At 40.3% G+C, this 16780-nt stretch overlaps 1 protein-coding gene across 2 annotated transcripts in view; it reads left to right on the top strand.

The window, feature by feature from the left end:
• The window catches only part of SPTBN1 (spectrin beta, non-erythrocytic 1), a 147453-nt gene that overhangs the window by 74679 nt on the left and 55994 nt on the right, over nt 1-16780 (top strand). For both annotated transcript variants that reach the window (XM_029911738.1, XM_026652515.1), the window contains exons 3-16: nt 257-430; nt 1885-1976; nt 3907-3987; nt 4893-5008; nt 6187-6299; nt 6924-7111; nt 8076-8193; nt 9928-10086; nt 10586-10888; nt 11958-12111; nt 12772-13642; nt 13757-13894; nt 14554-15310; nt 15564-15766. In XM_029911738.1, coding sequence (XP_029767598.1) covers nt 257-430; nt 1885-1976; nt 3907-3987; nt 4893-5008; nt 6187-6299; nt 6924-7111; nt 8076-8193; nt 9928-10086; nt 10586-10888; nt 11958-12111; nt 12772-13642; nt 13757-13894; nt 14554-15310; nt 15564-15766 — 3467 coding nt within the window. The remainder of the gene's footprint in view (nt 1-256; nt 431-1884; nt 1977-3906; nt 3988-4892; nt 5009-6186; nt 6300-6923; nt 7112-8075; nt 8194-9927; nt 10087-10585; nt 10889-11957; nt 12112-12771; nt 13643-13756; nt 13895-14553; nt 15311-15563; nt 15767-16780) is intronic.

Here is a 16780-nt window from a genome sequence, read left to right as displayed (position 1 = left end):
CAGATTGAAAGGGATTAATGTGGGTCAAAGCCTGAGATGAGACTTAGCCCCTAAAAGTGGGGTGTGACCACAGATCATGAATTGTGTTTTTAATTTTGTCATCAGCATTAAATCCCATCTGGAGAGCAAATACATAATATTGCCAGACGGAGAATGGAAATTGTAGATGACTGCACCTGTTTAGACTGAGTGGTTGAGAAACATTTTTTGCAGTTTCAGTAATATCTTTTTTCCCTGTCTGTGTTTTGCCTTGTAGCCCAAACCAACCAAGGGAAGGATGCGCATCCATTGTTTGGAGAATGTTGATAAGGCCCTCCAGTTTCTGAAAGAACAAAGAGTGCATCTAGAAAACATGGGATCCCATGATATTGTGGATGGGAATCACAGGCTGACTCTTGGCCTTATTTGGACCATTATTCTGAGATTCCAGGTAAACAAATTACTTTTGAGTTCTACATGTTTATTCTCTGTGGGCCTGATCCTCCAAGTTACTGGGGACCTCCTGAGAAGTGCTAAGTGCCCCTGACTGACTTCAAGGGGAGCTGAGGGTACTTAGTACTCAGCAGGACATGTTCAGGAGCTTACAGAAATGGACAGCAGCTTGCATGATTGATGCCTCAGTTGCGCTACTGATCCATAGCAGGAAGCGAATGAGAACTGTCAGCCTAGGTTTTCTGTCTATAATTTAGATACTATTTTTTAAAACATAGGTAAATACAAGGCACAGAGAACAAAATAAACTATTTTATTTTCATTATCAGGGTGTTTCAATATATGATGTATAAACACTTAAAATCACTGCAAGTGATTTGTAGAGGTTTCAGTTGAGTTGTAACCCATAGTGTAAATGTATAAAGCTTATTTCTCTTATCTTTCTACTCTTGACAGCCACAAAGTTGTTTAAATCTTAATATTTTTGCCTTTTATGGCTTTACTTAAAACCATGCAAACAATGAGTGGGAGTATTTTTGGTTCTTTGAATATGTATGAAATACAGGAGAAAAGTTCCCATCTCCGTGGAGTAGAATGTAATTTTGAAAAGTAAATGTCTCTTTAACTTTTAAACTAGTCTGAACTAACAGATAACTCACAATTAACTTTTATGGCAGTCACAGTGCTATTCCCTTTTGTTTCTTATATGTAAGGAAAAGATTTATTGTAAAATTTCTGTGTGTTCTACAGCTATTCTGATACAAAGTCAGTGTAAAATATAGCATTGCAGTATATCCAGAAAGTCTGACATTTTTGAAGTAAAATATTTTTGGTTTACTTTGTCTTTATGAGGCTAAAATTGTCAACTTGCTCATAGGTTACCATCTTTATTTAAAAGTGAATAAAATTGTAGACTTCAACATCCTCGGTTGTGTTGCTTCTAAAGCCAAAACTCTGTTTCCACTGAACTCAGTGACAAAACCACATTGACTTCTAAGTACCCAGGATCTGTCCCTAAGGTTTCCATCTCACAAGATGCTGAGCGCTGCCTGTAGGCATTGAGCGTCCTCAACTCCCACTGAAATGAGTTGAAAGTACTCAGAACGCTGCAGGAAGCACAGAAAACCTTGCAAGATTAGGCCATAGCTTTGTATAAAACAGGGTTTGTTTTGACAATTTGAATCGGATGTTTCTGGTGAATTTTAAATTGTTTGTCTATGAATTTTAAAAATATCTTATGGTAAGTTAAAGGCAAAAGAAGCTGTTCATCTTATTTTTCTTCCAAATGAATGAATGTAAATGACTTGTGCACTGCTGCTCTTCTGCTTTGCTGTTCCTTGGTTTTCTGTGTTGCTTTTGCTCTGGTATTACTTTATTTTATTTCTTTGGAAATATGCAGAATGGACTGAGAATGACAAATTGATTTCATTAAAACTGATTTGTGACTCTTAGATCCAAGATATCAGTGTCGAAACTGAAGACAACAAAGAGAAGAAATCTGCTAAGGATGCTTTGCTCCTGTGGTGCCAGATGAAGACAGCTGGGTGAGTGTGGATTAAAAGATTATCTGAAAAACTCTTTTTACAGCATTCTGAGTTTTCACTGAAATTGCTTTAAATGTATAAACACGTATCTTCCCTTAAGTGGATTGAACTAAGACAAGGTAATCAACAGACATGGACGAATTAATATTAAAAGCTGATATTTACAAGTCAGTGAACTCTGGCTTACTTATGTTTCTTTCATGTGTTCTACGTGCTAAATATCAGAATCTGAGAATTCAGGAAAGGTTACTAGCTCAACACCCCCTTTCCATTCATATTGTGAGATTGTGATGACACTGAGGCATGTTTGTGACCAGATTTTTTCCCTTAATTTTTTGTGTGTGGTTCTTCGTGTTTTGTTTTGGAAAATATACTAGGAACAAAGCTGTTTCCCTGAAAGTCAGTGTCAATTTCCCTTTGACTTCAGTGGGAACAGGCCAAAGCGTAGGTAGTTGAAAATCGATGCAATCCTTTTGAGTTTGTGTGTTTGTTGACTAGGATGTTCCGTATCTTTTCCTAGAATATCTTTGGAACACAAAGAACTTTGAATCCCGCTCTCCTTTCAAGGCAGAATCTCAGAAGACTCTTAGCATCTAAATAATATATAATTTGCCCTCTTTTTGGTTATGGGGTGGTTGTTGTGGGGCTGCATTTTGGGGCGGAGAAGTTGGGGGTTGTTTTTTTGTAGATGGAGTAGGCTGGGCAAAAGGATGTAATGAAACAAAGATATTCATGGTAGTCTCAAGAGTGGTATAATTCTGAGGACTATAATTCTAGTCTTCTGAAAGTCCTTTTAACCTGCAGAAATAGTGTATTGCTTTTTATAGGAATTCAGTGTTATGCAATGGAATTCACCCTATGTAATGAAAAGAGTTTTAAAGGTCAAAGGACTGTAGCTTGTCTTGGTTAAATCTTGTAGTGTATGCTAGATTTCGGTGGATTTGGCCCACAGGATATTTTTTGAGGGCTTCAAGGAAAAAGAGTATCAATGGGAAGACTGCTGCTGCTTCTCTGAAACAGACTCGGTGTCCTGCTGCCAATGAGGTAGCCGCACACATTATTTAGTGCAGGTTTGAATTTGTTAGGCAATTAAAGTTTTGATTTCTTTCACATTCAGAAAGAGGGCTCACCTAAACAGAAGTGCTTCCAAAATGCCTTTCACAAATAGTAGCCTTCTTGCTATTAACTGGCTATCCATTATTTATAGAAATCCACTATGTTTCTTTCCTTCATGAAACTTGAATGGACGTATAGCAAATTGAGCGCAGTTAAGTAATTCTAGCGAAACGTAGGCCTCCCTTTTAGAGAGTTCACCAGAACCAGAGTTTGCAAACAACCTGAACATTTTTCAGAGACTTTGAAAGTCCCTGAACCACTGATAAAATGAATCTTGAATCTGCTCAATCCATTAGGCACAAATTTAACCATCACACTCATAATCTTGAGCACTTGATTAAAAGCATTTGTGGGGAAAGGTCATTCCTCTTAAACTTTTCGTTCTGCTTCTCCAGCAGTTCCTATCCCTCTCCAATATTTAATATTTCAAGTACCCGAAAATAATAATTTTTCAGCTGCTGAGTCAAGAAGTGACTTCAGACTTGAAGAGATCGGAACAATACAGACTGCAGACTGGGCACTAAAGATTAAAATTACTTTTCTAGCTTTAAAAAAAAAGTTGGTTATTATCACACACGTAGAATGTATATCCTTTCTTTTAGTGTTACAAGGAAAACTGAGATGTTCTTGTCTCTTGCTATTGACATGATTAGAAAACAGTCGTTATGATTGTGAAACTTTAGTAGCTGGTTGAGAACATCCCTCCCTTACGTTCTAATTGTCATTCCTCCAACCAGTTTCCATTGACGTAATATGCAAAGCCAGAGCAGGAATGCTATATTGATTATGCTCTTTCTGGTTTTTGTTGTGTCAGTTATCCCAATGTCAACATTCACAACTTTACAACTAGCTGGAGGGATGGGATGGCTTTCAACGCACTAATCCATAAACACAGGTATGTCCTTGGGATATTCTTTATTGATTTAGAAAGATGAAACTTTTGCTGTGTACTCACAATTTTGTAGTATAGTAGTTTGCTGTTTGATTTTTAAATCTGTGGGAGTTGAAGATGGGTTGCAAGAACATTGCAGAGTCCCGTGGGCAAAAGATGCAGCAAAATAATCAGACTATTGTAGCTCTTCATGTCACTGCCAGTTCACCCCAGTGCTAGTGGCTGGCGTTGCACATCAAAATGGCTACATTTGTATTCAGGTGAATAAATCATACATATGTGATTGTATCACTTTGTGATTGACTACTTTCCTTGCAATGTCCATGCAGTACCTAAATAAACAGTTACTCTTTAGGAACCACATGTGCTACCCTTACTTATGCTGACTAGCACCATTGAATTCAATGGGGGGCTACTTGTGAAGTATGGTGATACTCCGTGTTAGTAAGGTGGCAGAATTTGGCCCTAGGTTAAATGTTCATTAGGAGCTAAACTATGTCACTTGTACTCACATTGGTGACTACTTGCACAAGTAAGTGCTCACGAATGTGAGTAAAGGCTGCACAATCCTGGCTGTAGATTATTTGTTTTTCTTATTCACTTAGGTCACATTCATTCCTGGTAAATTATCCCCATTTTTGTCATGGGCCAGATTGTGCCACCCTGGCATATGCTGTGAGGTACCTTTCTCCTTCAGTGTCCCACTGAAAGGGGTACGACTACTTGAGAAGTAAAGTACTGGACAATACGAGTAAAGGTGTCAGAATCTGATCCAAATTCATCCCTGGTGAATTTGGCTCCATAAGTCACCACTGCTATTTTGGGTGTCTCGGATTTATTTTTATTCATTTATTTTAAAGTAACATGCGTGTGTATTGGGGAAATCAAGGAATTTTCTTATTTTTTAGGCCTGATCTGATTGATTTTGACAAGCTGAAGAAATCAAATGCACACTACAATCTGCAGAATGCTTTTAACCTGGCAGAGCAACATCTTGGTCTCACTAAGCTTCTGGACCCAGAGGGTAAGAATTCCTACCCTTACAGCATTGACTGGCTGTATGTGGAGGAATGTCATTCCTTTTTTACAACCCTCCATGCCCCAAGGTGATGTTTTGTGGCAGACTTTTGTGCTGAAAGGCAACTGGATGCAGCTCTCTCTCCTATCAGTACCACTCCCTGCATTTTCCTGAGGAGGAGTAGGTAGGACATCAGAGAAAGATGCTCGATGTTCTCTTCGGCAAGGGACCTTCAGTCCCAGTTCCCTTCATTCCCAGTCAAGGATCCCAGGACTTGAGCTCTCATTCTCTCATGTGGCAGTGTTTTGCTGTAAATAGACCACCATGCTGGCTTTGTATATAAAACATAAGAACATCCCAGTGAAGAGGCATCTCTGTCAACTGTATGGTAAAACTTTTTCTTTAAGCTAAAATATAGATGACACATTCTTCATAGAATTGTTAGCAGCATTTTTTCAGCCAACAAATGAGTATTAGTGTTCATGTGCGGCATATAGTTTTAAGTGAAGGTAACATTAGAATAGGGAGCTTTAGTGTCATAGGACAGGTAAAGGTCATGTTGTCACTGGGCAAGTTTCTTGTTGCTGACTTTCCAATACATCAGCACTTCTGCAAGGATAGGAAATAATTTACTCTCCAGCTGCACTCATTAAAGGATTCTCCTGAAACAATATCCAACTGGGTTTGCTTGCCTTTGTGAATTCTAAATGTGACTGTGGGTGACAGTCTATAGCTCCTTGGTGCTGGACGTTGGAATTTCCTCTCTGTAATACTATCATAACATCCTTCTTCTAAGCATTTGACAAACGTGCCTCACAACATCCCTGTGAAGATAGGTAAATGTCAGCCTCACACAGCAGAGGTTGGAATAGAACCAAAAGGTCATGACTCCCTGTCCTTTACTTCAATGACAGTTTGCATGCTCTAAGCCTAACACAAAATATAGCACTTAGTAGTCATGGAGTTCTATACTTGCCACTACCAAAGAATTTGAGACTAACTCAGAACCACTAAATGTATTTTAGTTTAGGCACATAAGGCTAGACTTCAGATAAAATCTGGAAAGCTGAAAGGCCGCTGAACACACATCTCTGAGTCTTATGTAGTGGATTATCAGCACTGTATGCTTTGTTTCAAACCACATATCCCACAGTATACTAAAGTAACTCTTATTTGGTTTTCAGATATCAGTGTTGACCATCCTGATGAAAAGTCAATTATCACCTATGTGGTGACATATTACCACTACTTTTCTAAGATGAAAGCGTTAGCTGTTGAAGGAAAACGTATTGGAAAGGTTTGCAAGCTAAGATTTTATATGTGAGGCAGCAAACTAAATATTCATTTCTAGTGAGCGCTTCAGCCCATTGTATATGTTAGCTTTTAATCATGGACGTGAACACTATATAGTCCTATAAAATGTAGGAAGTGGTTAATCTTTCCTGATATTTCCATCCATATCTTAACAAAAACCATTTAGCTGATATTTTATTTTGCTTGTTAACTTTATATAGATGCCGCTTTCTCCTGCCCATTAACTGCTCCCCACTGCCAAGAGTTTCTCTCTCCCCCTCTTTGCAGCCTTGAGGAGTCCCTTGTTTAAAAAAGCACACATGCTTTCTCTCCCACTTTGCACAGCAGCCACCATCCTTGCACTTGAGACAGACTGAATGGGACTCCTTTCTCAGTCGATCAGTCACCACACCCTGCCCCTCAATTTGCCTGGGATTATGGGAATTCACTGCAGAGCAGTGCAGGATCCCCACTCCTCAGTTATCCTATCCCCTGTTGTACTCAGGAATTAGCCATTGATTTGTAAGCTAAGTCCCCCTGCACAGTCTCTTTTACGTAGATGTAGGATTGAAATGCGTCTGAACTGGTCTGGCCTTGTTCCTCAGTTGTTTTGTGCTGTTTGTTACAGGTGCTTGACAATGCTATTGAAACAGAGAAAATGATTGAAAAATATGAATCGCTGGCTTCTGACCTTCTTGAGTGGATTGAACAAACTATTATCATCCTGAACAATCGCAAATTTGCCAACTCGCTGGTTGGTGTGCAACAGCAGCTACAGGCATTCAACACTTACCGCACAGTGGAGAAACCACCCAAGTAAACTCAATCACTCTGCTTTTGTTTTTTATTAATCTCATTTTATTAATCTCATTTTAAAAACCTCTGGTATCTTATTTCTACTTAGTCCTGATCTTTATCACTCAAGATTGGCTTATTCCCTTTCACTCACCCACACACATGGTAGAACAAGAAAATACTGTGCCTATTTGCAAGATCTCAGATACGAGGAGATATTGCCTCACAACAACTACTCATAACTACTCCTAGTAATGTACAACAAGGAGCAATAGCGTATCATTATCAGACAATAATGCCGCATTTATGCATGTCAGCACTGTATAATACAAGTACACAGCTAATAATAGGATTTCATTGTTTATCCCAGATCAAGAGCAAGTGTCTCTGGTTTTACAAAACATAACTTTGAATGCTAAAAGCTGATGTAACAAGAAACTAAGTTCCTCTAGTTCTGTAAACGGCCATGTAATGTTAAGACCCTATAAATATGTATCATCTGTTAATGCAGTTTTCATTAATAATAATAATCACCGTCCAGATGCATTACAATTGTGGTTGGTTTCATAGTGCCTATAAAATGAGTGTATTTTCTAAGAAGTGCTCTAAAGGTCTGATTCAAAAGAAAGAGTCTCATTGACTTCAATGGGCTTTGGATCTAGCCTTAAATTCCTGTGTCAGTAGATTAACTAGGTCAGTTCATGAAATAAAAAATCTGCCTCCCCCCTCCCGGAGGGATTTCAATATATAAAAACAAAGCGGCTGACTTTGTGCAATCATTGTGACATTTGAACCAGTTGGTTCTCGTGGGCACTACTCCTGTCCTTCCTGCTTTCACACAGAATGAAACAGAAAAAAAGGACTAATAATAATTGTATTACTGAGCTATGGACAACGTTAGCCCTTCAAGAAAGCACACTTTAGTTCATTAGAAGTGATGAAATATTCATTTTAACCCTGTTTTCTTTTGGGAATTTCTGTCTAGATTTACAGAAAAAGGAAACTTAGAAGTACTGCTTTTCACCATCCAAAGCAAAATGAGGGCTAACAATCAGAAAGTGTACATGCCACGGGAGGGCAAACTCATCTCGGACATTAACAAGGTGAAAGCATAAACTCTGTTTTTTCAGCTCCTTATGTGCATCTCAAATGTTTCTTTTCTTTTAATCTCACTTCCAGCTTGCTAGGGAGAAAACTGTCCCCTGCACCAACCCCACGACCCCTCGCTTGACTCAGGGGATCCTAAAGGATTGAGGGGGTAGAACGACATTTCCTGCCGGCCACACTGGGTAACCACTAATGTAGTCTCAAGGCTGCAGCAGCATTTGCAACACTTGCATACGCTCCCTCTGCTGGGGGAAATGGTGACTGGTGTTGTGTAGCTGTGGATCCACTGGCCTTGCCCTGCTTCTCCCTAGTCCCGCCCCTAGAACTCACTGGGTATATCTGTGGAGCAGCTGTGATTGTGCTTCCCAGTGCGGGTAGACAGACACGCACTAGCTTGGCTCAAGCTAGCACGCTAAAAATAGTAGTATGGCCCTGGCAGTTGGGGCTAGCCATCCGTGTACAGGGGGTTGGGTGGGATAGTACTTGGGCGGCTAGTACCCTCCCAGTTGCTGTGCAGGCATGCCCTCTGACAGAAAAGATAAAAAACATTTAGTGATTTCTCCCCCCCCCCCCCCCCGCCCCATTTTCCAATGCACTCTACCAGCCATCAAACAGAGTTCCACAGTGAATCAAGGGTCTTTCTTGGCCACAGAACAGGGACCTGAATTTGCTCCATAAGCTTCTCTGACCTAATGTCCACTATGCGAAAGAGTTAGGAAAGGAGAAGATTTGTGTGAAGCCACTGGGAACAATCTTGTTGGTTCCCAGTCAGAGTTTATACAACTAGCTGTTACTCAGCTACAGCTGGCTGAACAGCAACAGGTCTGACAAGATCTCTTGGGGATAACAAATGACTTCAAACTGTGAGCCTTCCTAATTTGCTTTTTATCATGCTTGGAATTCCCAGAGCAGCTGTTGCTGGTGTCTGCGCTTCGCTCTGCATCCGGGAGAGCAATAAACTGCACAACTCCCCTGTTTATGTTATGCTCCTGTGCCTGTGAAGGCCTAAAATACTTCGGTTTCAGGCAAAGTCACATCTGTTAGGATTTAGAGGAATCTAGGATAGTGTCTGATTAACTGGGGTATCTTTGTTTTTTATGAGAAGGATCTGTAATGCTGATTAGCTTGATTTTAATTTGTAATTTTTATGGCAATAGCTTAATGTACATGAACAGCTTTTTACTTTTAAAAAAAAGATCTCATGCAACAAAAGAAATAGACCCCAGTGTTCTGCTCTTTTTCTAAAAGTCAGACCTTAAAAATCTATGTGCAGGAATGGTTTAGGAGAGAGAACGTGTGAATCATACTTTCCTTCCCTCTTTTGGGAAAAGATTAAACACACTTGCACATAAAATTCAAACCAATTGTTTTGCTTATAAAAAAAAAACAGATTTAAAACAAACAAATAAAGATCCTCACAACACTCCTGTGAGGTAGGCAGGTTTTATACCCAGTTCATAGACAGGTAAACTGAGGAACTAAAAGTTTAAGTAGTTCTGCCTTGGCCACACATTGGCAGAGCTGGGTATAAAGCCTGACAGTCCTGTGCTCTTTCACTAAACAATATGGACCAAATTTGTCCCTTATGTAACTGCTTTGGCCACAGCGAATTTACATCAGGAATTAATTTTGGTCCACAGTATTGATTTCATGCAAAGTTGATGTGATTTCTCAAAGTTCTTTAAAAATGTGAATCTAAAGAATATGATGCATTTTTTTCATCTCTTCAGGCCTGGGAAAGACTGGAAAAAGCTGAACATGAAAGAGAACTGGCACTGCGAAATGAGCTCATAAGACAAGAGAAACTGGAACAACTTGCACGCAGATTTGATCGCAAGGCAGCTATGAGAGAAACGTGGCTGAGTGAAAATCAACGACTGGTTTCTCAGGTGGTGCTTTCAGAACTATTTGTATGACTAAACTTATCACCGTGAGTAATTATGGGATACAGTTTCTGCGCGCAATGTGTGTTCCCTCCTTCATGTTAGGTGCCCTACAGTTCGTGCTGTGTGTGTTAGACTCCCTCTGAACTAATTTGGCAAGTCTATACTCAGTAGAAAACCATGCAGGAATGTCTCCCCAATATTCACTATTTCCATGAAATGGTAGGACCAAGTAAATGGCTAGTGAATTCAGTGGAATTACACCAGGGATGAACTTGATTCATTGACATTAGAGACAGAAAACGCCTTGCCGCAAGGCCAATTCATGATTTTCCCAATAGTATATCTGCTGTTTTTATCAATGGATGTATTTTCAGAGTATTTTGAAGCCACAGTTGTTAGCAAATTTGTTTTGAATAATCAAAAGTAACATTACACAGCTTTGTTTGAGCAATAGCATTTTTGATGCACAGGCATTACTAAAATGATTTCTGTGCATTTACAGGATAACTTTGGTTTTGACCTTCCAGCCGTGGAGGCTGCCACTAAAAAGCACGAGGCCATTGAAACAGACATTGCAGCATATGAAGAACGAGTTCAGGCGGTAGTTGCTGTTGCAAAGGAACTTGAGACTGAGAATTACCATGATATCAAACGCATCACCGCAAGAAAAGACAATGTTATACGCCTGTGGGAGTACCTGCTGGAGCTACTCAGGGCCCGTAGACAAAGACTGGAGATGAACCTTGGTCTGCAAAAGATATTCCAGGAAATGCTTTACATTATGGACTGGATGGATGAAATGAAGGTAAATGTCAACAAGATAAGATGATGGCAGGAAACTGCTGCTGATTAGAGATTGTGCATGTCCTTTATCTGTTTGAATTATGTTTGTTTTAAACATAATGTCTCTATAACCAAATGTCCAAAAACAGGAGCTCCCCATTCACATACATCAATTCACTTCTTGATACACAATGCTGGACTCTTTTTAAAATATAAAATTAAAACAGCTACAAAAAACCCCAAGTCTCTCACCTTCTAAACAAAGTAATATTTTATTTTTGCTTGTCTCTGCCTGGGGAAGGCAGATTTACATTCACTACAGTACTCATTCTGGGCCAGACCCTTTACACAGTGCACATGTGGGTAGAAGGGGATAAGGACCTCTCTTCCTCAGCTGAGCAGCTCCCATGAGGGCCAAGAAGACTTGCAGCTGCTGTGCTCAAGAGAACACGCAAACTGCTTCCCACTTGTCTTTGGGCTGGGGAGGAGGGCAGGGCCAGGGCTCCATCCATTCTTCCTTACCTGTCAGCCAGCAGAGCTGACTGGCTGTGCAGAGGAATGACACTGCACCCCCCTAAGGGCTGCAGTAGCTGTGTGCAGTGCCCAGGAACTAAGGGAGGCAGAACGTCTCCCAGTGCTCCCCTAGGCAACACAGCTCTGCACCCTCCCCAACACAAGACCGTTTCAATGACACAATGAAGCCCTTTTTGTGTTAAAGAGTTTTGAAAATATTGGCCAAAATATATTGTCACCAGTGTAAATTTGTAGTGGCTCTACGTAAATAACTGGTATCACTCCAGTTTTAAACCAGACTACCGAGAGCCGAACTTGGCCCATCATATGTAAATATTGCTCACTCTATGCTTATAAGTGGCATAAAAGTGGCTAAATAAAGAATTTAAAAAAAATGAAAACCCAGTCATGAAAATGCTACTTGATGCCTGGGGTCTTGTAACTGTAAAGGAGACCTTTGCCATATAGCCAGTTGCACTGTGGTGAGAATCTCTAGTTCTGTGCTTTTGGGAGATGCATGAAGTAGATTGTTTTAACAGTGACTATCTCAACACTTTTAACTTGCTTTCTTTGAGCAGGTGCTTCTGCTATCTCAAGACTATGGCAAGCATTTGTTAGGGGTAGAGGACCTGTTACAGAAACATGCGCTAGTGGAGGCAGACATTGCCATTCAGGCTGAACGAGTGCGGGGAGTCAATGCATCTGCTCAGAAATTTGCCACAGATGGAGAAGGTAAGTTGTAGTTTTACATATGTATTAGGTTTGAAGAGACAATAATTTTGGTTACATATTTATTGAGCTTCATTAGCCATATAATACACACTGGGCTAAATTCACCAGCATAAGTGGGCCCAACTCCATTGATTCAAGTTGGATTTACTTATGCCAGAGGTGAATTTGGCCAGCTACCTTCTCAGAATTCATGATGGCACTGTATTTTGCATGGCATTTCACACTAGTAGCTAGAAGCTTTTGTAATTTTTTACCAGTTGTTCCTTTTGCCTTACGATTTCCCATTTCACCTCTTTCTAATGGTTACAATTCAAGTTATTGGATCTGACTCTGATCTCGTACGCATTAATGTAAATCAAGGGGAATTTCACTAAGTTACACTAAAGTAAAACATGCCCGTTTTTTGTACTGCAATTTTGCTCTTGAGTTCAGCAGGGTAAATCCAAAGTAATTTTTTTGAATTCACTGAGAATACTCGGGATTTACACACAAATTACTTAGAGTGAGGTTTGACCAGTATTCCCTTAAACACTGGTCATTTACTGCACTCTGCTACTCTGTGATGGAGACCTAATAAGCAAGCATTAAGAGTCCTAGGTGCTCTGGCTTTACAGGTAAAAATAAGTGAGATTGAACTCTAATACATTTCTGTCTGAACAGGTTACAAACCATGTGATCCACAAGTGATCAGAGATCGTGTAGCTCATATGGAGTTTTGTTACCAAGAGCTGTGCCAGTTAGCAGCCGAACGCCAAGCTCGCTTGGAAGAATCCAGGCGTCTGTGGAAATTCTTCTGGGAAATGGCAGAAGAAGAGGGCTGGATCAGAGAAAAGGAGCAGATCTTGTCATCTGATGACTATGGGAAGGACCTAACTAGCATTGTCCGTCTCTTGAGCAAGCATAAGGCATTTGAAGATGAAATGAGTGGCCGTAGTGGCAACTTCCAGCAGGCAATAAAAGAAGGTGAAGGTATGATTGCTGAGGAGCACTTTGGGTCTGAAAAAATTAGAGAGAGAATAAAGGATATGCGAGAGCAATGGGCTAACCTGGAGGAGCTGTCTGCCATTAGGAAGAAACGCCTGGAGGAAGCCTCTCTTCTTCATCAGTTCCAAGCTGATGCTGATGATATTGATGCATGGATGTTGGACATCCTCAAAATTGTCTCCAGCAATGATGTTGGCCATGATGAGTATTCTACTCAGTCCTTGGTCAAGAAACACAAAGATGTTGCTGAAGAGATTGCAAACTATAGGCCAACCATTGACTCACTGCATGAACAAGCAAAAGCTCTGCCTCAGGAACATGCCGAATCTCCAGATGTTCAAGGCAGGTTGTCCGGAATAGAGGAAAGATACAAAGAGGTTGCTGAACTGACGCGGCTCCGTAAACAGGCTCTGCAAGATACCCTTGCTCTGTATAAGATGTTCAGTGAAGCAGATGCTTGTGAACTTTGGATTGATGAAAAGGAGCAGTGGCTTAACAATATGCAGATTCCAGAGAAGCTTGAAGACCTGGAAGTGATCCAACACAGGTGAGAATAGAATTGCGAGGAGGTCCTGTTGTACATCAGCTACCTGTGTGCCTCACTCTAGTCTTATCTTGTCTGTGACTGAGGGTCCCCAATGCCTTTGTGATTTTTTTTCAGATTTGAAAGCTTAGAACCAGAAATGAACAATCAGGCATCCCGTGTTGCAGTGGTAAATCAAATTGCTAGACAGCTGATGCACAGTGGTCATCCAAGTGAAAAGGAGATCAAGGCTCAGCAAGACAAACTCAACACAAGGTGGGTTAATGACAGATGACATGTGGAAACTTGAGATTTGAGGAGATGGTTAGCGTTGTTTCTTTTGTGTTTCTGTATATTTTATATGTATGTTTTTGAAACTGTCAGGGTCTGATTTTCACCTAGTGAAAACTGACGTAGTTCTGTTTTTTTTTTTTTTTTAAATTCTGCCTCTCTCTTAGAGCCTGATTCAAAGCCAGAGTTGTTCCATTGACATCAATGGACTCTGAATTAGGCCCTTAGTACTGTAGCTATAAATCTGTGATCATATGAAGACTTACTGTACTAAATATTTTGTTGTAAAAATAAACTGGTACAGCATATTTTACAAACCTGTCTTAGATTCTTAGTTTTAGTCTTCATGTGCATTCACGCCATGCAGAAAATCCAGAAAGTTAGAGTGTAACCTGCAGAAAATATTTGACCCTGCAAAAAGTGAAAATGTTGAGATCCAGTCCATTGCTATCTGGTGTTTTCTAGTATACACTGTAGCTCACTGTGGGGGGGAAAACAAAAACAAAAAAAACAAAAAGAGGTTATTTAAAAGTTCAATAGGCTTACTTCAGCCATTTTCCTCATTCAGAAATGTTGACATTAGACTTTACCATTATTGTATATTACCCTCAGTTTCTCTGCTTTTCTCTCCTCCCCATTTTTAGATGGAGCCAGTTCAGAGAACTGGTGGACAGAAAGAAAGATGCTCTTATCTCTGCTCTAAGTATCCAGAATTACCATCTTGAGTGTAATGAAACCAAATCCTGGATCAGGGAAAAGACCAAAGTAATTGAATCCACACAAGATCTGGGCAATGATCTGACTGGAGTAATGGCCCTTCAGAGGAAGTTGACGGGTATGGAACGTGATTTGGTAGCCATTGAGGCTAAGCTAAGTGACCTGCAAAAAGAGGCTGAAAAGTTGGAATCTGAACATCCTGACCAGGCTCAGGCTATCCTGTCGAGGCTTGCAGAAATCAGCGATGTGTGGGAAGAAATGAAAACCACCCTCAAGAACCGGGAAGAGTCCCTTGGAGAGGCAAGCAAACTACAGCAGTTTTTGCGTGACCTGGACGACTTCCAGTCCTGGCTATCCAGAACCCAGACTGCGATTGCCTCAGAAGATATGCCGAACACACTGACAGAGGCTGAAAAGCTGCTCACTCAGCATGAGAATATTAAGAACGAAATTAACAATTATGAGGAAGACTACCAGAAAATGAGAGACATGGGCGAGATGGTAACCCAAGGACAAACTGATGCACAGTATATGTTCTTACGCCAGCGCCTGCAGGCTTTGGACACTGGATGGAATGAGCTTCACAAAATGTGGGAGAATAGGCAAAACCTCCTTTCACAGTCTCATGCCTACCAGCTGTTTCTCAGAGACACTAAGCAAGCTGAAGCATTTCTTAATAACCAGGTAAGTGGACAGTAATTTAGTTCCTTGCATTAATCTCACACAAATTGACACCACTTATTGCAGTCGCCTAGCTAAAGAGATCAAGCTTTTTTCACAAAAATGATCCTTTGCATCAAGTTGATATCTACCAGTTCTTGGCAAACACTCTCACGTTCACACTCTCACTTCCCCCGGTATGGGGAAGCTCTCTCTGTCAAGCAGATAGCAATTAACATGTCTTATGCTTTTTTGTCTGATATATTTTTCTTAAAAGGAATATGTTTTGGCCCATACTGAAATGCCCACTACCTTGGAAGGAGCGGAAGCTGCTATTAGAAAACAGGAGGATTTCATGACCACAATGGATGCCAATGAGGAAAAGCTCAATGCAGTTGTAGAAACTGGCAGGAGGCTCTTTAGCGATGGGAATATTAACTCTGACAAGATCCAAGAGAAAGTGGACTCTATTGATGACAGGTAAGGTTTGCTAAGAGTTTTAGTGACTGTTGTGCATCAAACTTCCCAGCCTGCTCACTCAGAACTTGATATCTTTTCTGAATTTGCCTTTATCCTTTGGATTGTGGAGATTTCCTAGCATGAAGCACTGGTACCGGTTGGATTGGTACTGAGATGTAGAAAACCCCAGCTCCTGGGAGCAAGGAATTAAGCTGAAGTATACTGGAAAGTGGGTTAGCTTCTCTCTCTTACATCAGTGTAAACAGGGAAGAACTCTACTGGAATCAGTAGAGTTACACCAGTGCGAAGCTGACCTAAGTGACCTGAAATTCAACCCCTGTATGTTTTAATCCAGTTTTCTTGTAGATGATTAAGGCAAAGAGACGTATTAGAAAATCCTAATATAGTATGTTTTCTTTGTCTTATACAAACATTAGGAACCAGAATGCTTCAAAAATGAGAGAGGCTAATAGTAATCAAATATGACCTCTGCCTCCTTCTGGAGACATTTGAAATAGTGAGCTAATAGTAGGATTTGGCTGTTGCTATATCACTGTATCAGAGCATTCATAGACTGTTTATACTATGAATTGAGGGAGCCTTAGAACTAGCCTTCCCTGGTTCCACAAGTCTAAAGTTTCCCTGCTATCACCTGGCTAATTTAATTAGATGAATGTATTCCTGTCCTTCTCCAAAGAAGGAAGGTGGCTTCTCTGGAGTGCAAGTGAAATTGTACCTGTCCTATCCACTTGGCTTTGATCATGATTCCCAAGGTATAACAGAGGTTCCCTGCCCCTTTTTGTGAAATCAGATTAGAAAACATTGGTAAAAATGTCTCTCTCATCCTAAAACAGGCTATTTTTTTTTGTCCTTATTGCTGGGATGTGGCAGCTGTAGATTTTAAGCACTTCTGCTTTTGTAAATTCAGGATGTTTAATTTTGATGGGAATGAACCTAATGCCTTTGATGCACTTTTATCCTTAGATCACAAAGCACAGTAATAATAATAATAATAATAATTAATAATAAATAATA

Source organism: Terrapene carolina, unplaced genomic scaffold (genome assembly GCF_002925995.2).
Source record: "Terrapene carolina triunguis isolate 2854851 unplaced genomic scaffold, T_m_triunguis-2.0 Scaffold120, whole genome shotgun sequence".
Classification (NCBI taxonomy): Eukaryota; Metazoa; Chordata; order Testudines; family Emydidae; genus Terrapene; species Terrapene triunguis.
The sequence above is the reverse complement of the archived record's forward strand: the minus strand, read 5'-3'. Positions and strand labels throughout refer to the sequence as shown.